Below are 23,486 nucleotides of genomic sequence, written 5' to 3' on the forward strand. Positions count from 1 at the left end.
AATTACCCCCAAAATCTACAACTAGGAATATCATAAAACTTAAAGCATATGCACCTAACAACAGAGCATCAAAATCCACAGGCAAAAAGTGATAGAACTACAAGGAGAAATATATAAATCCACTATTATAGTTGAACACTTCAACATACCTCTACCAGTGACTGACATATCCAGCAGGTAAAAAGCAGAAAGGATATAGCTGAAGTGAATAGCACCATCATATTGGATCTAATTGACATTTATAAGATACTTCACACAACAACATCAAAATATACCTTCTTCTCAGGGTCACATGGAACATGGAACAAACCACATTCTGGGCTATAAACCCACACCTCAACAAAGTTAAAAGAACAGAAGTTATAGAAAGTATGCTCTCAGGCCACAGTGGAATTAAACTGAGATCAATAACAGAAAGATACCTGGGAAATCTCAAAAATATTTGAAGATTAAACAATACACTCCTAATGACATGAGTCAAAGAGGAAGTCTCAAGAGTGACATCAGCATCAGAGTGGAGTGACCTCTTCTCTTAGTCTCTCCCCACTAAGATACAATGAAGAGGACATTCCTTAACCAAGAGAGGACATTCAAACACACAATGGACATCTGAGAGATCCACACAGCCATGTGTCTAAAGGTGGGGGTGCTGGACTCCCCCAGGAAGCAGTAAGCCGATCTTCACTCTGTCCCAAGTGGAAACGATCTAGCGCGTAGGACCTCATGTGGCAACCGGCATGCAACTCTGAGAGGGGAAGGGGGAAGGGCAGCCCTCTGTAGGAATGCTCTCGCTCTTGGAGTTGTCTCCTGGTCTGTGCGAACACTTCACACCAACGTGGCTAAGCAATCACAGGGGCGTCCCCACCAAGCTGAGCTGCCCAGGCAGGCAGACAGTGAGTGAAGAGCAGGAGCTCATGGGATCATACATGCAAGAGAGTGCCCCTACCCCTTGTGCCTGGTGCACCAACTCGGCCAGACAGCCAGAGCAGGGGACCCCTGCCAGAGTGCCTGCATGCCTATGTGTGTGGAGTGGCAGTGGCCAGTAGGCAAGTGCAGACAGGCCCTGTTGGCACTGTTTCCAACAGACCGGCACATCTGCCACGGATCATGGCAGTCTCAGAAAACACAACTCCTCGCCCCTTTAGTGGCAGCAGGTGGAATCTGCAACCAGATACTACCACTATGCGATGGCAAAAGTCTACCCCATCAAATAGCTTAAAGAAATACATTAACACTGCAGATCAGCAGGAAAATGACAAGTACCCAGAAATCAATCCTGAAGTCACAGAAACTTACAATCTAAATGACAGAGAATTCAAAATAGTTATAAAGAAATTCAATGAGTTACAAGAAAACTCAGAAAGACAGTTTAATGAAATCAGGAAGAAAACTCATGAACAGAGGGAATTCTTTGCGAAAGAGATTGAAACTATTAAAAAAAAAAACAATCAGAAATGTTCAGGAGGGAAAACACAATGAATAAGAAAGGAAAATCTGGAATCCTTAAGAAAACAGAGCTGATGTTATGGAGGACAGAATTAGTAATTTAGAGGACAGAAATATAGAAATACTTCAGCTGGAGGAGGAGAGAGAACTAGGACTAAAAAGAAATGAAGAAATTCTCCAGAGAAATATCTGAATCAATTAGGAAATGCAACATAAGGATTATAGGTATTCAAGAGAGAGAGGAGAGGGAGAAAGAAGCAGAGAGCTTGTTCAAAGAAATAATAGCTGAGAACTTCCCAAACCTGGGGAGGGAGCTGGAATTACACGTAAATGAAGCTAATAAAACTCCTAATGACATCAATGAAAAAGACCTTCTCCAAGGCATATATTAGTAAAACTGGAAAAAAGTTAATGACAGGAAAAATATTAACGGCAGCAAGGCAGAAGAAAATAACCTACAAAGGAAACCCTATCAGGCTTTCAGCAGATTTCTCAGCAGAAACCTTACAGGCTAGGAGAGAGTGGAATGATATATTCAAAATCCTGAAAGACAAAAACTTTCAGCCAAGAATACTCTATTTAGTGAAACTATCCTTCAGATACGATGCAGAAATAAGAACTTTCCCAGATAAACAAAAGCTGAGGGAGTTCATCGCCACAAGACCCCTCCGCAAGAAATGATCAAGAAGCCCCTCATACCTGAAAAAAAAAAGAAAGGATTTACAAAGCTTTGAGCAAGGAGATAAATAGGCAGACAAAATCAGAAAAGTGGAGCTATCCGAACAGGTTAGCAAACAATTATGACATTAAAGATAAAGGGATGGAAAACATAAAAATAACTATAATCACTTCAGTTTAATCACAAACTCACAATACAAAATGGAATAAGTTGTGACAACAATAACTTAGACGGGGAAGAGGAAAGGGATGGAACCTGCTTAGACTAAGGAAATAAGAGGCTATCAGAAAATGGACTATCTCATCTATGAGATCTTTCACACAAACTTCACAGCAACCACTAAACAAAAAATCAGAACAGAGACACAAATGATAAATAAAGAGAAAATTGAGAAAACCACCATAGAGAATAACCAAAATGAGTTGGCAGTTGGAAATACATGAGACGAGAAACAAGGGAAATACAGAAAAATGGGAAAAAAAGAGATAAAATGACATTAAGCCCTCATATATCAATAATCACTCTAAATGTAAATGGATTGAATTCTCCAATTAAAAGACAAGAGTGGCTGGATGGATTAAAAAAAAGACCCACCAATATGCTGCCTCCAGGAAACATATCTCAGCTCTAAAGACAAACACAGGATCAGAGTGAAAGGATGGAAGATGACACTCAAAGCAAATGGCAAACAAAAGAAAGCAGGTGTGGCCATATTAATATCAAAGTAGACTTCAAGATGAAAAAGGCAAGGAGAGACAAAGAGGGGCAGTATATAATGATAAAAGGGACAGTCCACCAAGAGGATAAAAATCCTCAACAAAATACTGGCAAACCAAATACAGCAATACATTAAAGGATCACACCATGATCAAGTAGGATTTATACCAGGGATGAAGGGACGGTTCAACATCCGCAAATCAATCAACATGATACACCACATTAACAAAATGATGAATAAAAACCACATGATCATCTCAATAGATGCAGAGAAAGCATGTGACAAGATCCAACAGCCATTTATGATAAAAAAAAAATCTCAATAAAATGGGTATAGAAGGAAAGTACCTCAATCTAATAAAGGCCATATATGACAAACCCACAGCCAAAATCATCCTCAATGGTGAAAAACTGAAAGCCATCCCTCTGACAATAGGAACAAGACAAAAGGTGCCCACTCTTGCCACTCTTATTCAACACAACACTGGAAGTTTTGGCTAGAGCAATCAGGCAAGAAAAAGAAATAAAAGGTATCCAAATTGGCAAAGAAGAAGTGAAACTCTTGCAGATGACATGATTTTATATATAGAAAACCCTAAAGAATCCACTGGAAAGCTACTAGAAATAATCAACAACTACAGCAAAGTTGCAGGGTACAAAATCAACTTAGAAAGCTCAGTTGCACTTCTATACTCTAATAACGAACTAACAGAAAGAGAACTGAAGAATATAATCCCATTTACAATTGCGACAAAAAGAATAAAATATCTAGGAATACATTTAACCAAGGAGGTGAAAGATCTATACAATAAAAACTATTAGACATTATTTGGAAGAAATTGATGATGACATAAAGAAATGGAATGATATTCCATGCACATGGATTGGAAGAATAAACATAGTAAAATGTCCATACTAACTAAAGCAATCCACAGATTCAATGCAATCACAATCAAAATCCCAATGACATTCTTCACAGAAATAGAACAAAGAATCCTAAAACACATATGGGGTGACAAAAGAGCCTGAAATAGCTACAGGAATCCTGAGAAAAAAGAACAAAGCTGGAGGCATCATAATCCCTGATTTCAAAATAAACTACGAGGCGATAGTTATCAAAACAGCATGGTACTGGCAGAAAAACAGACACACAGATCAATGGAAAAGAATTGAAAGCCCAGAAATAAAATCACACATCTATGGACAGCTAATCTTTGACAAAGGAACCAAGAACATACAAAGGAGAAAGGAAAGTCTCTTCAATAAACAGCGGGGGGAAAATGGACAACCACATGCAAAAGAATGGAAGTAGACCATTATCTTTTGCCATACACAAAAAATAACTCAAAATGGATTAACAACTAGAAGGTAAGACCTGAAACCATAAAACTCCTAGAAGAAAACATAGGCAATGCACTCTTTGACATTGGTCTTAGAAGCATCTTTTTGAATACCATGTCTATTCAGGCAAGGGAAACAAAAGAAAAAATAAACAAATGAGACTTCTGCAAGGCAAAGGAAACCAGGAACAAAATGAAAAGATAACCCACCAACTGGGAGAAAATATGTGCAAATCACATATCTGACAAGGGGTTAATCTCCAAAATATATAAAGAACTCATACTACTCAACAACAAAGGAACAAACAACCCAATCGAAAAAAGGGCAGAGGATATGAACATTTTTCCACAGAAGATATACAGATGGCCAAGAGGCACATGAAAAGATGTTCAACATCACTAATCATTAGGGAAATGCAAATCAAAACTACAATGAGATATCATCTTACACCTGTTAGAATGGTTATAATTGTCAAGATGAAAAATAACAAATGTTGGAGAGGATGTGGAGAAAAGGGAACCCTCATACACTGGTGGTGGGATTGCAAATGGTGTAGCCACTATGGACAACAGTATGGAGATTTCTCAAAAGATTAAAAACAGAAATACCATATGACCTAGCTATCCCACTACTGGGTATTTATCCAAAGAACTTGAAATCAACAATTCAAAGAGATTTATGCACCCCTATGTTCAGTGCAGTGTTATTCATGATAGCCAAGATGTGGAAGCAACCTAAGTGCCCATCAAGGGATGAATGGATAAAGAAGATGTGGGAAATATATATAACGGAATACTACTCAGCCATACAAAAGACAAAACTGTCCCATTTGCAACAACATGGATAGACTTTGAGGGTATTATGCCAAGCAAAATAAGCCAGACAGAGAAAGATAAACACCACATGAGTTCACCCACATGTGGAAGATAAACAAATGCATGGACAAAGAGAACAGATTAGTGGTTACCAGAGGGGATGGGGGATGGGGGGGTGGGTACAAGAGACAAAGGGGCAAACATATATGGTGACTGACAAATAATAACGTATGACTGAAATTTCACAATGTTATAAACTATTATGACCTCAATAAAATAAAAAATAAATAAATAAAAGAGGAAGTCTCAAAACAAAAAATACTTTGAACTGAATGAAAATGAAAATGCAACTTATCAAAAATTGTGGGATGCAGTGAAAGCAGCGGTTACAGGGAAATTTATAGCACTGAATGCACATTTTAGAAAAGAAGAAAGCTCTCAAAGTCAATAATCTAAGCTTCCATCTCAGGAAACTAGAAAAGATAAGAGAAAATTAGGCTCAAAGTAAGAAAAAGAAAAGAAGTAATAAAATTTAGAGCAGAAATCAATGAAATTGAAAACAGGCAAACACCAGAGAAAATCCACAAAACAAAACGCTGGTTCTTTGGGGAAAAAAAACAACAAAATGGATAAACGATTAGCCAGGTATATTAGTCTGGTCAGGTTGCCATAACAAAATATCACAAACTGGGTGACTTCAACAACAAAAATTTATTTTTTACAATTCTGGAGGCAAGGAAGTCCAAGATCAAGGTGCCAGCTGATTTGGCTCCTAGTGAGATCTGCAGATGGCCACCTCCTTGCTATGTCTTCACACGGAAGAGAAAGATAGCTCTTCCTCTTCTTTGAATAGTACTAGCCCTGTTGGATTAAGGCTTCACCCTTATGACCTCATTTAATCTTTATCACCTCCTCACAGCCCTTGTCTCCAAATACAGTTACATTGGGCACTGGGGCTTTAATACAGGCATATCTCAGAGACATTGTGGGTTTGGTTCCAGACCACCACAATGAGGTAAATATCGCAATAAAGTGAGTCACACAAATTTTTTGGCTTCCCAATGCATATAAAAGTTCTGTTTACACTATACTGTAGTCTATTAAGTGTGTAACAGCATATGTCTAAAAAAAACAAAACCATGTATATACCTCAATTAAAAAATACTTTATTGCTAAAAAATGCTAACCATCATCTGAGCCTTCAGTGAGTCATAATCTTTTTGCTGGTTGAGGGTCTTGTATAAAATGCAATATCTGTGAAGCACAAGAAAATGCAGCACAATTAAATGAAGTATCCCTACGTATGAATTTTGGAGGACAAAAACGTTCAGTCCATAACACCAGGTTAATCAAGAAAAAAGAGAGAAGACACAAATATCAGAAAGCAATGAGAGATCATTGTTAACGATCCCATGGACATTAGAAGGATAATAAAGGAATAATAACAACAACAACTACTACAACAACTCTTTGCTCATCAATTTGATAACCTAGATCAAATGGACCAATTCCTTGAAGGACACAATCTACTAAATCTCATACAATGAGAAACAGAGAATCTGAATAGAATAATCTATCTCAAAGAAATTAAATCAATGATTAATAACTTTCCAAAACAGAAAGCACCAGGCCCAGATGGATTCACTAGTGAATTCTACCAAACATTTAAAGAACAAATTATGCCAATTCTCTACAATCTCTTTCAGAAGAAAGAAGCAGAGGGAATACTTCCTAACTCATTCTATAAGGCTAGCACTACCCTTACATCAAAAGCAGATACAGACATTACAAGAAAGGAAAACTACAGATCAGTATATCTCATGAACATAGATGCAAAAATCCTCAATAAAATATTAGAAAACTGTATCCAACAATGTATAAAAACTTATACACCACAACCAAGTTGATTTTATCCCAGGAATAGAAGGCTGATTTGACATTCAAAAAATCAATTAATGTAATCCATCACATTAACAGGCTAAAGAAGAAAAATCATATGACCACAATATTAGGTGCAGAAAAAGCAAATGACAAAAACCAACACCTATACATGATAAAAACTCAGCAAACTAGGAATAGAGGGGAACTTTCTCAACTTGACAAAGAATATCTTTAATAAGAACTAGATACACTCCCCACAAGATCAGGAACAAGGCAAAGATGTCCCCTCTCACTGCTCCTGTTCAACATTGTATTAGAAGTCCTAGCTAATGCAATAAGACAAGAGGAGAAAAAAGCAAACAGATTGAGAAGAAATAAGTAAAACTGTCCTTATGCATAGAGGACATGTTTGTCAATGCTGAAAATCCCAAAGAATCAACAAAAAAAATCCTGGAGCTAATATGCAATTACGGCAATACTGCAGGATATAAGGTTAATATACAAAAGTCAATTGCTTTCCTAAACAGTAGCAATGAAAAATTGGAATTTGAAATTAAAAACACAATATCACTTAGATTAACACCAAAAAATAATTAAGAATAAGTCTAACAACATATGTGTAAGAACTGCAAGAAGAAAACTACAAAAGTGATAAAACTACAAAAGTGATGGAAAAAATAAAAGATCTAAATAAATGGAGAGAGACTCCATGTTCGTGCATAGGAAGGCTCAACACTGTTGAGATGTCAGTTCTTCCCAACTTGATCTATAGATTCAATACAATCTCAATCAAAATCCCAGAAAGTTATTTTTCTGGACATTGACAAATTGATTCTAAAGTTTATATGGAAAGGCAAAATACCCAGAGGAGACAACACAGTACTGAAGAAGAACAAAGTCAGAGGGCTGCACTACACAACTTCGAGACTTACTATAAAGCTACTCTAATCAAGACAGCGTGGTAGTGGTGAAGAAACAGACAAACAGATCAAAGAAACAGAACAGAGACCAGAAATAGACCCAGAGAAATACAGTCACCTGTTCTTTTATGACAGAGCAAAAACAAATCAATGGAGAAAGGAAAGACTTTTCAACAGATGGTACTGGAACAAATAAACATCCACATGCAAAAAAAAAAAAGAAGAATCTAAACACTGACCTTACACTTTTCATGAATGTTAACTCAAAATGGATCATAGATCTAAATGTAAAATGCAAAACTATAATACTTCGTGAAGATAACATAGGAGAAAATCTAGATGACCTTGGGTATGGTAGTTCGTTTTTAAATACAATGCCAAAAGCACAACAAGAGAACAAAATTTACAAGTTGTACTTGATTAAAATAAAAAAATTCTGCTCTGCAAAAGACACTAAGAGAGAATGGAAAGAAAAACCACAAACTTGGAGAAAATATTTGCAAAACACATTATCCCCCTGATAAAGGACTTGTATCTAAAATATACAAAGAGCTCTTAAAACTCAAAAATAAGAAGACAAATAACCCAATTAAAAAGTGGGCAAAAGATCTGAATAGACACCTCACCAAAGAAGATAGGCAGATGGTAAATAAGCATATGAAAAGATGCTCAGCATCATATGTCATTAGGGAACTGCAAATTAAAACAACAAGATATCATTACATACCTATTAGAATGGCTAAAATCCAAAAAACTGACAATACCAAATGCTAACAAGGATATGGAGCAACAAGAACTCTCATTCATTGCTGATGGGAATGAAAAATGGTACAGCCACTTTGGAAGACAGTCTGGTAGGTTCTTACAAAGCTCAGCACAGGGGCCGGCCACAGGGCTGAGTGGTTAGGTTCGCACGCTCTGCTTCGGCGGCCCAGGGTTTTGCTGGTTCGGATCCTGGACACAGACATGGCACTGCTCATCAGGCCATGCTGAGGCGGCATCCCATATAGCACAATCGGAGGCACTCACAACTAGAATATACAACTATGTACCAGGGACCTTTGGGGAGAAGAAGAAGAAAGAAAAAGCTTACCATAGTCTTACCAAACAATCCAGCAATTGCACTCCTTGGTATTTACCCAAATGAACTGAAAACTTACATCCACACAAAAAGCTGCACATGGATGTCAATAGCAGCTTTATTCATAATTACTAAAATGTGGAAGTCACAAAGATATCCCTCAAGAGGTGAATGAATAAACAAACTGTGGTATATTCATTACTAACAAAGAAATGATCTATCAAGCCATGAAAAGGCAGGGAGGAATCTAAAATGCATATTGCTTAGTGAAAGAAGCCAATTTGAAAAGGCTACATACTGTAGGATTCTAAGAATATGGCATTCTGGAAAAGGCAAAACTAGAGAGACAATAAAAAGATCAGTGGTTACCAGGGGTTCAGATGACGGAGAAGAGAGAGAGATGAGTAAATGGAGCACAGGGGAGTTTTAGGCAGTGAAACTATTCTGTATGATATTGTAAAGGTGGATACATGGCATTATGCACCTGTCAACAAACAAATGAAAACAAACAAACAAAAAAACTCTCAATACGTTGCTTCATTCACTAGAGAAGGAACCAGAGAAATAACATTTGCATGAGAAACTGCTTTTTGGATGATGCAGATGTGCACACCCACTTTTCTAGGTCCCTACCCATCTGCCATGTTCCATCCCTGCTTACCTGCATGTGGCCATGTGTGGAAACACACTTGCTCAGATGGAGAAGGTACAGCACAACGGAAAGCGCAGGTTTTCTTGGGCTGCTCACTTCGCCACCCTGTCACCATCTGTTCCCACAGTGAACCCTGAGCACATCTGATTCACCCTGCTTTAGGTCACTATGGGCAGAAACTTTTACTCGTGCAATCCTTGCAGAGATACAATCCTTGATTCCAATTCTTCAATTGGATTATATTAATTTTCTATTGCTGCATAACAAATTACCACAAATTTAGCACTTACAAATGTATCTCACAGTTCCCACGGGTCAGGGGTCTGGGTCTGGGTTAGTGGGGTCCTCTGCTCAGAGCCTTACTAGGCTGAAATAAAGATGCTGACTGGGGGGCTGGCCCAGTAGCATAGTGGTTAACTTCACGTGCTCCACTTTGGTGGTCCAGGGTTTGGAGGTTTGGATCCCAGGCAGGGACTACACACTACTCATCAAGCCATGATGCGGTTGTGTCCCACACACAAAATAGGGAAGATTGGCACAGATGTTAGCTCAGCAACAATCTTCCTCAAGCAAAAAGGGAAAGATTGGTGATGGATGTTAGCTCAAGGCCAATCTTCCTCATCAAAAAATAAATAAATAAATAAAGATGTTGGCTGGGGCTGCGATCTCATTTAAGGCTCAGGGTCCTCTTCCAAGTTCATTGGTTGTTGGCAGAATTCAGTTCCTGTAGCTATTGGACTGAGGTCCTCAGCTCCCAGAAGCCAGACCCCATTTTCTGCCACATGGCCTTCTTCATAAGATGGCAGTTTGCTTTGAATCTGATTTCAGTAAGAGCCTAGTCCCTTTTAAAGGTTGATCTGTTTAGGTCAGGCCCACTCTGAATATTTCCTTTTTGATTACCTCAAAGTCAACCGATTTGGGGACTTTCATTATATCTACAAAATTCTTCATCTCTGTCACATAACACAGCCTAATCATGGGAGCCTTCAAACTCATAGTCCTGCCCATACCCAAGGTGAGGGGATTCCACAGTGTACACCAGAGGGTGGGAATCTCAGGGGCCATCTTGGAATTCTGCCTTCCACTGTGGGTAATTAATCTTGACCCAGCTAATGTTGTCAGATTAATTCTAAATGAAGTTACCCGCCACACTACCCTTCTCTTAAAATAACCTTCAACAGTTGTGCAAAACAGAGAAGGAACTCTAAATTCATCAACCTGACATTCAAGGTCTTTCTCAAACATGCCCCAGGCAACATTTTAAGCCTTTATTCCAATGAGGCCTCAGTCCAAGCTTTGCTCTGCCTTCTCACACCCTTTGTCTTCTCTGCATTCCTCCTTAGCTCTTCCTCTAGATCTAATCACCCCTTTCCCTCCTCCTTATTCAAAGCCTATACAGCCTTCAAGGTGCTGCAGCAACACACGTATAAAACCTTTCCTGACCCTTTGCACTTACACTGAGCTTATCTTCATTTGAATTTGTCCTAAGTACTGTGGTAGATCACAAAAAATGACCATAATCTTCCCATCCCTGTGTGCACAGCCTTTTGCAATGTGACTCTGCCACTCATTCCATCAAGAGGTGGATTGTATTTTTCCACTTCTTGACTCTGGGCTGGGCCCTGTGACTTTCTTTAACCAATGGGACATCAGCAAACATGATGCAAACAGAGAAAAGCATTTGTGCACCGGGGCTTACCCTCTTGCTGTCTTGGGAACCCTGCTACCACCACCAGGTGACAGAGGTTGGACTACTCTACCGGATGATGAGGGAAATGTGGCCAAACAATTCTTGTGGCCCTAAATGACACTAGGCCAACCACCTGGCAACTGAAAAATAATGTGTCTGATGTTTTAAGTTATGAAGCTTTGTACCAGTGTTTGCAGCAAACTACTCTTTAAGGATGAGATTCAAGGTCCTCCTTTTTAACTATATTTCTCTTACTCAGCTTCATTCTAGTATGCTTCCTTGTGAGAAACATTAATTACATCTTGCAATGAAGGAACTGTGCATCAAGCACAGTCTTCAATTATCTGGAAGTATCCATGGAGTGGGTCATAAAGCTTCTCAAAGATGTTTGGCTTTTAAAGGGAGAAGCAACCCAAATATCCATCAACAGATGAATGAATAAACAAAATATGGTTATCCATACAGTGGAATATTATTTAGCTACAAAAGGGAATGAAGTTCTGATACCTGTTACAACACGGATGAACCCTGAAAACATTATGCTAATTGAAATATGCCAAATACCAAAGGACAAATACAGAAGGGGGATGAAAAACTTTTGGTAATAGGTAGTGATGATGGTTGTACAAAGTTGTGAATGTAATCAGTGTCACTAAATTGTACACTTAAAAATGGTAAATTTTGGGGACTGGCCCCGTGGCCGAGTAATTAAGTTCACGCGCTCTACTGCAGGCAGCCCAGTGTTTCGTTGGTTCGAATCCTGGGCGGGGACATGGCACTGCTCATCAAACCACGCTGAGGCAGCGTCCCACATGCCAAAACTAGAAGGACCCACAACGAAGAATATACAACTATGTACTGGGGGGCTTTGGGGAGAAAAAGGAAAAAAATAAAATCTTAAAAAAAAAGGGCAAATTCTATGTTATATATATTTTAACACAATATTTAAATATTAATAATATGCCAAAAACTCTTGAATTATACACTTTAAATAGATGGATTGTATTGTATGTGAATTATATCTCAATAAAGCTGCTAAAAATTTTTTTAAATAAAACAAACAAAAAACAAGACAAAACACCACCAAAAATCACCCTTGGCTTCACTTTTCTCCTCAGATGGAAACTACCTTGCATACTGCACTTCTCTTTTCCCCTTCACTGCCAGGACGCTTAAGACCAAGTTTTATGTTCAAGTGCGCCAACTCAGCTGGCACATAGATGTGCTAAAACATAATACCATCATCACTCTCCTCAACTCAGAGGTTCCAGTTTCCTGTTCAGATCCTTCTATGTGTCTTCCTTTGTCCCACCTCTTCATCTTTGTTAACTAAAATTCATCCAAGTGGCTTTTCTCCAGGCCCCAACAGACCCTAAAGTAAACTGAGACAACGAGCCTTTGAGGTCACAGTACTAGCTCTGTAAATACAACGCTATGGTCTCAGATGAACCCTTAGAGCAAAGGAGGAGAGTTCATGCTAAAGAGGAAACAAGAGAACGCAGGACCTCAAAAGCAGAGGGACATCAGCGGGCTAACCAGGATCATTTAAAACCACCTTCAACCTATTCCTGGGGAGTAGTTTCACCACAGAAAAATCAATGGGCTCAAATCTGGTGACAGACAGAAAACAACCACAGCTGACTGACCTTTCTTTCTGGGAGCATTCTATTCAGACAAATTATTCAAAAATTGCCCAAATGCCCATATTTTCTAATAAATTTTGGAAAACCATATCCCAAAATTCTAAGGAGCTTGGCTTTAAGATCACAGGAAACAGAGACAGAACACTCTGAATTCTATAACATACTCAACTTTTTTCATCTCAGAAAAAGACTGTCCCAGGTAAGTACACTAGTCTTTCAGTTAGCCTACCAAAGTACTAACTTGTCCAGTGAATTGCTATAAAAAGAAGCCTACAGGGGCTGGCCCGGTGGCGCAGTGGTTAAGTGCGCCCGGGGTTCACCAGTTTGGATCCCAGGTGCGGACATGGCACCGCTTGGCAAGCCATGCTATGGTAGGCGTCCCACATATAAAGTAGAGGAAGTTGGGCATGGATGTTAGCTCAGGGCCAGTCTTCCTGAGCAAAAAGAGGAGGATTGGCAGATGTTAGCTCAGGGCTAGTCTTCCTCAAAAAAAAAAAAGAAGCCTACAATACAAAACCCAAAGTACATACATTCTATCTCTAGTAATACAGTTTCTGATGATGTAGTATACAATATCTGTACCTCTTTGATGAGAGAAGTATTATTACTAGAAAAATACATTTGGCTTGCCTCTCTAATAAATCAAATTTCCCAAGCACAGGAACCGTGTTGGTTTTTCCATCCACAGCACAAATACTTTGTACTTGGATGCACTATTAATAAATATTTCTTGAACATCAGTTTAAAGTCAGACTACAGATTAAAATTTTCACCATAAGTAATGAATGGTAAGAGGCAAGACATTAAAAGGTACAATGGTGCTCTAAAAGAGAATATACACCCTCATATACAAGAACGCTCACTTGGCTTTTCACTGTTGCTGGGACTGTTGGAAAGAGTGACAGCATCACAGTGTAACAGAAAATTCTAGGTGTGGCATGTGGGTTGGGGAGGCAGGCTGTATGGAGGGTCTGCCCCAGTGGCCTATGTGTCGCTCCTACGCCCCCGGCCTTAGTTTCCTCATTTTTAAAAGGCGAGATGTACCTTAGGTTGTTTACTCAGGTTCCTTCCACTCCTAAAAGAGATCTGATGGTATTAGAGTTATTTTTCATTGCAGAATTGATTTTCAACAGTTTTCATGTTTTCTATGCAATTCCACCTAGTCCCTCCAATCAACAGTAAAAAAATCATACCTGAGCTTCCTTGAGCTGGATATTACAATAAGCCCTCAAAATGTATAACACTGACGTTGTTCCTATTCAACATTAGAGACTCCAATGTCCTTATATTTACATTCAGAAAAGGAAAGCTGGCTTAAATACACACTTAGAAGAACGTATTAACTCATATTTAATCGTATGACAAAAATGACACTATAGCAAGGGATATTAGGATCAAGCAAATTAATTACAGACAAAGTTCTTAAGACTCTAAAGGTGAATTCCTAGTATGTTTACCTGTTTGTCACCTTCTGTGTTACCACAACTTCAAAATGATTTATTTTCTAAAAGGCTGCGGGGGGCGGGGGGGGGGGTGGGGAAGACTTATGCATCAGCCAAGGATTGTCTGGATATAATTATAAACTGCCAACCACCAGGATTTCAATGATATTCAGACTTTTAAAACTATTTTATAAAAAAAAGAAAACTAGACCCTTTCTAAAAGATTATTTATGAGACTTAAGGAACTTACATTCATGACTGAGTGTTCAATAATACATTCGCAGTGGAATGATCTCTAAAAATGTCTATAGTTAAAAACAGAACAGTAAAAAAAACATTGAATGGCTTACTGTCTTGCTGGTGAGTTAGTGGAGGATTCCCTTTTTGAATCAGGAGAGCTTAGAGTTTGCAAAATACAATTATGTTTTTCGGTGGATAGGGCATCTCTTTCTTGCTCAGAGTAGATTAAACTTAAGGCCTCTATTCCGTCTTCTCCCTCCATCTTGTCCGTCGGATTTGGCTGTAGTTCTGGACTCTTTAAAATCAGATCATCATCACTTATAGAAACTGTGAGGTCACTGCTGCTGCTCAAACTTTCCTCCTCCCGCTCCTGCTGCACTCTTCTGAAAGGCTTCTGTGACTCTGGGTCCCCGGAAGGAAGATGACCTGTAAGAGGAGATGTGAACAGATTACTGATCACTAAGTGCAGGGAGAAGCGAGCTAAGATGCTCCACCTCGCAGAGCAGGATTACTCATCAGTTTAAATCACGTAGAAACAATCCACAACTAACTATAGTACTTAAAAGCTCATTAAAAATATTTTTAAAATATAACAATGGGTTTAAAAATCAGAGAATTTGCTTGCAAAAATATTTCCAGGTATATATTTAAGAACTCATTAGAATGGAACTTGTCTGCAAAGCCACAGCTGTACTTTTGTTTTTTGACAAAGAGATAAAATTAGAGAGTATACTTTGTTCTTACATAAGACCACTACCACCCAGAAAAACCAAATACCAACAAAATCCAGCAAACAATCTCAGCCTCTCACCCAACCTGAGAAACCTTCCTGAGCAGAACGCTTCTCTTGAGAACACTTATTTTCAGATGCACAGTATTCTGAGACTGATATCGGAGAGACTGGCGGTCTGGCACTTCCTTCCTTGACTTCAATATGTTCCCGTGTCAGTATTTCTCCCTCTGATCTGCTGGAACTGTCACACTTTAAATCAGTGGTTCTGTTCTCTGGACTTAATCTTTCCCGTAACAGGGAATGGAGTTCAGCAGACTTTTTGCCTTCAGATAAATTACTCTTGCCGTGACGTGTGTTGCTTCCTATCTCCAAGCAATGAGTCTGTTCCTCCTCAGACAATACGCCGGCTGTGACTGGCGTTTCCTCACCAATCTGAAGAGATGTCTTTCCATCTATTTTGTCGGACTTATTTAAGCACTGTGTGTCACTATTAGTTTGTACTCCATAGCTGTCTGTCACATTACTGCTCTGGGCTGTCTGTTGGTGTGAATGTGGGTCAGAAATTGAAAAGTTCTCTGTGGGCTGGGGAGATTTCTGCTCTGTACTAAAATCTCCAATGCTTGAGATGGCTGACATTTGGAGGCCCATAAAGATTGTTGCTGGTTGATACAATCCTCTTGACACAGCTGTCCCCGAGTTAATTCCTGCCTGCATTGCAACCTGCAGCACAAAAGAGATGAGAGTCAAACATAGTGTATTTGAACAATTAGGTTGTTTAGGTTGTTTTCAGAAATGAAATGAGGTAAAGGAAGCATGTTCACTGAAATCAACATCTACCATGTTTATAAAACTCATGGCTTCCTACAAAATAAATGAGCAAAAAAACAGTGTAGTCCATACTATTTTATTTTAAAAGCAATGTTGGTTCACAAAGCAAATATTGTCAAAGAACTATGGAATCTATATTTTTCAAAAAGAAATGCATACCTTGCACAACTAGGTGAATGTACTTAATGCCACTAGGCTGTACCCTTAAACAAGGTTAAAATGGTAAATTTTATGTTATGCATATTTTACCACAATTAAAAAAAAAAGCTGTGAGTTCTAACCACTTTCCTCAGAGAAGCTCAGATTTGATGGAGCTAGGGAGGTACTTGACCAAAAAAAAGGAGAGAGAAAGAGAGAGAGATGCATACAAAGGACTCCTGCAGGTTTCACAACTCTATTTCTACTATTATGTGTAATATAAAATCCTCCAATAACCACATTCAGGATTGCATTAAAATATACCGTGTATGTGCAAAATAGTCATAATTTCTAGTCAAACTGCAGACAAGTTTTTCTTGAATATCTTCAAATAACTTTAAAGACATTTAAAGCAATTTATATTTACCGTCATGTCTATCAAGAGAATGAGAATTGTCTCTTCCTTAAAAAGAGAGAGGGGAGGGGAGAAGAAGAAGGGAGGGGTGGAGAAAGAAACAGAAGCAACTGGTTCAGTGGCTTGATCAAGGACACAGAGTGGGAAGCAGAACTGGAAGTAACAATCATGAAGCCTTGAGGAAGTTAAGTGCTTTTCTTCCAAAGAAATTGAAGCATCTCCACATACACAGTAGCATTAATTTGGTTTTTTAATTATTATTTTTGGTGAGGAAGATCGACCCTGAGCTAACATCTGCTGCCAATCTTCCTCTTTTTTTTTTTTTTCTTTCCCAAAGCCTCAGTACATAGTTGTATATCCTAGTTATAGGTCATTCTAATTCTTCTATGTGGGATGCCGCCACAGCATGGCCTGATGAGTGGTGTGTAGGTCCGCACCCAGGATCCAAACTGCCAAACCTTGGGCCACTGAAGCAGAGCATAAACTTAACCACTTGGCTATAGGGCCAACTCCCACACAGCAGCATGTAGTTCACAGAGCCATACGGAATAGATGGGGAGATGTATTCACATCCCTTTTCTGCATATGGAAAAACTGAGGCCAAAATTTTAAGACAGAAAATGCCATACACACAGCTGAAACAGAATCAGGTGTTCCTTCTCTTCAAATATACCATCTCTTCCATGGTCCAAAATAAAAGAAACAACTTCAAAGTTAAAAACAAATGAACAGGGATGTCAGAGAAAATGGTAGGATAAAGACCTCTCAAAATTCTATGCTCCATAAAAGAAATAGTAACGCTGGAAAACATCTTTAGAATAACTTTTCAGAACTCCAGAGTTTAACCAAGGGCTTGCAGCAATCTGGGAGGATTTATTCAGGAAAAACAACTGACTATTGGTAAAAACAGTACACTGTATGGCATTTTAACTTGTCCTATTCTCATTTTCCCCCTCGTCAGGTCTGTGGTAACCTTGAAAATCAACAGCCTGTAATCACAGCCTGTAAACCAGCAGTGTAACAGCTACTGGAAGGAGTAGAAAAGAGATGGCATTCCTTCAAAGCCCCACTCCCAGAGAACTGTCATTATTTGACTTATCTGGTGGTTTCCCGGAAGACTACACTCACAAGACTGTCTTTATTTGACCTGACTTGGAGCTCACATAGTACAAACAGCCTTCTCCTTGGGGGCATTTGTCAAAAACAACCAGAGACAATCGTTTGACATCAAGGCTGCCTAAGGCAGCAGATAAAAGCTAGGTAAACAACAGGGTAACCAAAAAAACTTAAAAGGAAAAGCTGGTAAACAAGATGTCCATAGAGGGCTTTGAAAAGCTCAAAATACTCCTGGAAATCTAGATGGCCATCTGCATGCCCAGGCCTTCAACATGCTCAGCAAAAGTCCTGAGAAGGGCCTAAGCTCTCACCCCAAGCTCACCCTGAGGCTCTGTGCAAGCATTAAGTAAAGGCCAAGGTGGAGTTGTAAGCTGCCTGGATGAGTACTGAAGGTGTGCTCCAACACACACTCAAAGCCCCTTGGCAAAGACTGTGGGACTTACTGGTTTTAGGCATTTAAAAAACGTTTCTGTCTAATCATTAGCTGATCACGAGTAAGTGAACAGAAACTTCACTGACCACACATGACAAAAAATAAAGACTTTATATAATTAGTTCATAAAGTCACTAAATATATAAACAGCAACAATAAACTCTGGGAGGGGGAGAAATCATATGTTCAGAATTATCATATTTGATTATTTAAAATGTCCAAATTTTAACAAAAAATTATGAGACATGAAAAAAACACAAGAAAATATAGCCCATACACAGGAGGAAAAAAAGCAGTCAATAGAGACCATCCTTGAGGAAGCCCAGATGTTGGACTTACTGGAAAAAGGCTTTAAATTGGCTATTTAAAATATGTTCAAAAAACTAAGGGAAATCATGTCTAAAGAACTAAAGGAAAGCATGAGAACCATGTCCAAATACAGACTATCAGTAAAGAGACAGAAAGTATTTTATTTTTTTTTAAAAAAAGAACCAAATAGAAATTCTGCAGTTGAAAATTACAATCACAAGAACAAAAAATTCACTAGAGGGGTTCAGCAGCAGATATAAACAGGCAGAAGAAAGCATCAATAAACTTGAATATAAGTCAATTGAGATTATCCAGACTGAGGAAAAGAAAGAAAAAAGAATGAAGGAAAATGAACAGAGATTCAGAGATCTGTGGGACACCATCAAGCATACCAACATACGCACAATGAAAGCCCCAGAAGGCGAAGAGAAAGAAAAAGGTGCAGAAAGAATTCTGAAGAAATAATGGCAAAAACTTCCCAAATTTGATGAAAAACATCAACCTATACTTCCAAGAAACTCAAAAAAGTCCAAATATGAGAAACTCAGAGATCCTCACCTAGATATATCACAATCAAATTATTGAAAGCCAAAGAAAAAGAGAGAATCTTGAAGTGAAAACAGAGAAGTGACTCCTCACATACAAGGGATCCTCAATAAGATTAACAGGTGATTTCTTATCAGAAACCATGGAGGCAAGCAGGCAGTAGGATAACACATTCAAAGTACTGAAAGAAAGAGACTGTCAAACAAGAATTCTGTATCCACCGAAACGTTCCTTCAGAAATGCAGGAGAAATGTAGGTGCTCCCCCCAAATTCTTCTTCTGTTGAAGCCCCAATCCCCAATGTGACTGTATTTGGAGACAGAGCGTTAAGGAGGAATTAAGGTTAAATGAGGTCATAAGGGTGGAGCATTAATCTGATAGGACTGGTGTCCTTAGAAGAGGAAGACACCCCAGAGATTGATCTCTCTCCATGCACAAGCAGAGCAAAGGGGCATATGAGGACAGAGAGAGACTGCGGCCACCTGCAACCCAAGGAGAGAGGCCTCACCAGAAACCAACCCTGCTGGCACCTTGATTTTGGACTTCTAGCCTCCAGAAGTGTGAGAAAATAAATTCCTGTTGTTTAAGCCACCCAGTCTGCAGTATTCTGCTATGGCAGCCTGAGCCAACTAAGACACCACTGAGACGACTAAGGCAGACCAAGGTCATTTTTCACTCCTTTCATTTTGCCACTGTGATAGATAACAGACATAATCAAATTTTCTCCACTGAGGCCACAAAGAGATGTCTCTGGCCATTAACTCCAATAGTTGTCGGAGCTATCTAAATTCTTTAATGGACCCATTAAATTCAGGCTTCAAACATACTTTCTCTAAGTTATTTTGTAGGATAAATCACTGTAAAATCAATCTATTATGAGTTGTTACCACCAGGTGGCTTTCTCTCTCATTTCTTTAATTCATAGGCAGCCTCTCCATCCCCACAGCCAGCCTCTCCACTATCCTAGATCAGAGGCAAGAAGCCAGGACCAAAGTATGGCTGACCTGGTGGAGAACAAAGATGGTGATGATGGTGAGAGTGGTGAGAGGCTCAGTGAACATTTGTCAGGCACTTACCAGATGTCAAGCAGATTATATTCATTACCTTTTTTGTTCTTCAAAACAACCATTATTATTATCCCTACTCTTACAAGACTTAACAAGGTTGAACAATTTGCTCTATGTCACAGGATTCAAACCCAGAGATGAGGACTCTAGTGCCCATTTCTTATGCTACAATTCTCAAAACTGAATCATTTAAACTCAAATTGTTACTGAACCACAGCTTTTTTGAAAAAATAAATAAAAATCCCTAATAATGAATCTGAAGTCTATGTCTAATTTCTTACTAAACACAACCAGGACAAAATCAGATCTACTAAATAGACTCTAAATGGAGCTTGCACCTGATAAATAAAACAGTCCACGTAGGGTAAACAGGAAGAGTAGAAAAGCAGACAGAAGCTTCAGGAGAAAGTCAGCATTCCTAAATTTTAGCAGTAAGTGATTTTCAAAAATCAAATGAACACAAACACCCCAGCACCAACATTTTCCCCAATATCTCCAGGCCTAAGCAACTGCCTTCATCAAAACAATATAAAGTCAAGTCATGGTTTTCAAGTGAAGAACAGAAGCGTAACAAGTATCTGAGAATATCAAGACAAAAGCTCTTTCTTTTATAACACAATTTAATATGCCCTGGATATGCTCTGTGATTCCCGAATAGGGTGACTCAGGATATAATTATGTCTCTTAGAGTTCCCTGTTCACTAAGGACGTGTGCGGAACTACAGCAGAGAGACAGAACACCACCTCTGTTTTCTAATTCTGAGAGATCTGAGGAAAGAGAGAAGCAACTCATCCCTACCACAATGAAGAGAGCAACCTCATCCATAGGCGGGCTCCTTCTTCCTAAAATGGGCTAACCACCTCCCCATTCCTTCCTCATACATTTAATTTTTTTCTTACTGTATGAGCATTATTAAATTAACTAGAGCTTCTATTTCTGGAGGACAGATTACCAAAAGTTGGACTGCTGGTAAAAAGTGTATGAGGCCATCAACTGTGATAGTTATTGCTAGATTCCTTTCCAAAGAAGTTCTGGGCACTAATCTTTTTTTTTCAGACTATATGAAGAAGACTGTCTTTTTCTACTAATATAGTATTTCATAGAATATAAGTACATGAAGTTTGGAAAGTCTTCTAAAGAACAAGAAACCAATGTTTGTTCTCCTGTGGAGGCTTCTGTAATCCCTTGTAGGGAGAAAAGTAGAAAAGAAATTGTTCCCCATAAAATTTATCTTCCTCTTGCAAAATCCACTTATGTTTCCTCTTCCCCTTCTTGTTCACTTTTTCTCTCTTCCCCATCACTCCACTGTAAGAGGTGCATCCATATGTATGAACGCAGCTTTCTCACTTGTAAGAGCCTTGACACATAATACACTTGCCCCATAATTCCACCATAGAGGAGGGGAAAGGAATGACAGTTGGGTAGCCAAATGTCTCCACAAAAGGTAAGACTTTATTGTTACTTTCATTCTTGACTATGAGAGAGGCTAAATCCCTTAAAGAAAGGCTCCCTCCCACCATTTTCTTAAGTGAAACCTTTCTTCCAGTAACTGAAAAGTGAGTTGATAAATTTATTAATTAAGGCTCTGAACCAGTCTGCTGGGATCTGAATCCTAGCTCTTCCACTGACCAGTTGTGTCACCTGGGAACAAGTTACTTAACTTTGGCCTCTGTTTCGTAATCTGCAAAATGGATATAAAAATAATTCTTACTTTGTAAGGTTGTTGCAATGAGAGTGTGTATATGTTTATGTTTGTGTGTATATTTATAAACATTTATATATGCATATATATAAAGTCCTTGGTACCTGAAACACAGCAAGACCAATATAAGTGTTAGCTGTAAATCTGAGCCACATTCCCCACCACCCACCTGGAAGGCACCCCAAAAGGAAGCAGGATGTGGAGAGTTCAAACTTCATTTGCCCTCTAACTCCATGTGCAATGGGATGCACACCAGGCTCAAAGAGAACATCTCTCTTCTTCCTCTTTGAAGGGCTGCAGGCTGCTGTCCCTCACTAGGTGTAGCAGGGGAAGGGGCCCTGGGCCCTGCCCTGTGGGAGCTCGTGGTCTAGTGAGCCTGGCGAGAAGAGCATTTACTGCCCTCTCCTGAAAAAATGTCTGCAGATCTAGTTTCAGGGGCAGGACTTGAAAAACTATTTGCGTATTCAGTTTAATTTCTAATTGTTTTCTGAATAGAAATACATATGAATTAAAAAGCTATTAAGATAAAAGACATCCAGCTGAACACAGAGAGACTACCTTGCAACTTGTCATTGCTCTAGGTCAAATAAAGTCACATTTTTAAGGATGGCAGAGCTGACGGGTCACCATCCCCATGAAGGTACAACAGCCCAGTATTAGAAACCTGGGCAACCACTCAGAGACCCACTTTAGGGAGATTCTTATGTACTGTTTATAACTGAGCAGAGATGCAAGGAGACTGTTGGTGAAGGAAGCACTGTGGGCTAGTAAGGATAAGAAACTGGGGCTTATAGAGACAACTTTAAGTAAGAACCCAACCCTGTCACCCCTCCACTTACTGTTTTTTCCTACAGCAGGTATGACAGGACCAGACCCATATCCCTGGGGCCCTCACCATCCCAGTACATGCCCACAGTGTCCTCCTACAAGCACCTGTGCCTCTTGGCCTGAGCATTTCCCTCGCTGCTGTGCAGCTGCCAGAAGTGGAGCCAAGAACAACAGTGTCAGTGACAGATGGGACGTGAAGGGTAAAGGCCTCCCTTTCCCAGCCCAAGATGGGAAAATGCCGAGGCACGTTCTCTACACAGGCTCTCAAGGTTCTGTGATGGGACTGCGCTCCAGCTGCTCACCGTGGTAACCCACTCAGTCACAGTCTTTACTGGCTGTGTCATTTTCTGCTCTATCTGGGATTCCTGGGCCTCTCTTCTAAATAAACTACTTACACGCAAATCCTTATCTCAGGATCTGCTTCCAGGAGATTCCAACCTAAGTCATTTCCTCTTTATATATGGGCACTTTGGGAGAATCTTATGACTCCTTTCCCCTTGCCACAATGTTTATTTCAATCAGGCGTCCCCTCCATAACGCTGATCGCTTCTGCCACTGGAGATGAGCTGGGCCCTACAGTAGCTGCCTTGGTCTTACAAACGCCACTCAGACCCCGGGAGCTGCAGGTTGTCCTCTCACGAATGGAACTCTTCCCACCATGCAATGCTGGGGTGTCTTCCCTGTCTGGTGACTCTCCTGCAGCGGGGCTGTGCACAGTCACAGCTCCACTACCTCTCCTGACGCAGCTCAAACCCACGGCTAAAGCCACTGCACACCAGGCACACATATGTCTTCTCGCTTGAAGTCTTCTTCAGTGGAGCTTT

The 23,486-nt window shown here is 39.5% G+C and overlaps 1 protein-coding gene across 2 annotated transcripts in view; it reads right to left on the reverse strand.

Annotated features, from left to right (window-relative positions):
- Positions 1-23,486, reverse strand: part of KIZ (kizuna centrosomal protein) — a 118,249-nt gene that overhangs the window by 71,099 nt on the left and 23,664 nt on the right. For both annotated transcript variants that reach the window (XM_070588594.1, XM_070588595.1), the window contains 2 exons: positions 15,364-16,000; positions 14,658-14,973 (listed from right to left, as the gene is read on the reverse strand). In XM_070588594.1, the coding sequence (XP_070444695.1) occupies positions 14,658-14,973; positions 15,364-16,000 (953 nt within the window). The remainder of the gene's footprint in view (positions 1-14,657; positions 14,974-15,363; positions 16,001-23,486) is intronic.

This window comes from Equus przewalskii, chromosome 21 (genome assembly GCF_037783145.1).
Source record: "Equus przewalskii isolate Varuska chromosome 21, EquPr2, whole genome shotgun sequence".
NCBI classification, from domain to species: domain Eukaryota; kingdom Metazoa; phylum Chordata; class Mammalia; order Perissodactyla; family Equidae; genus Equus; species Equus przewalskii.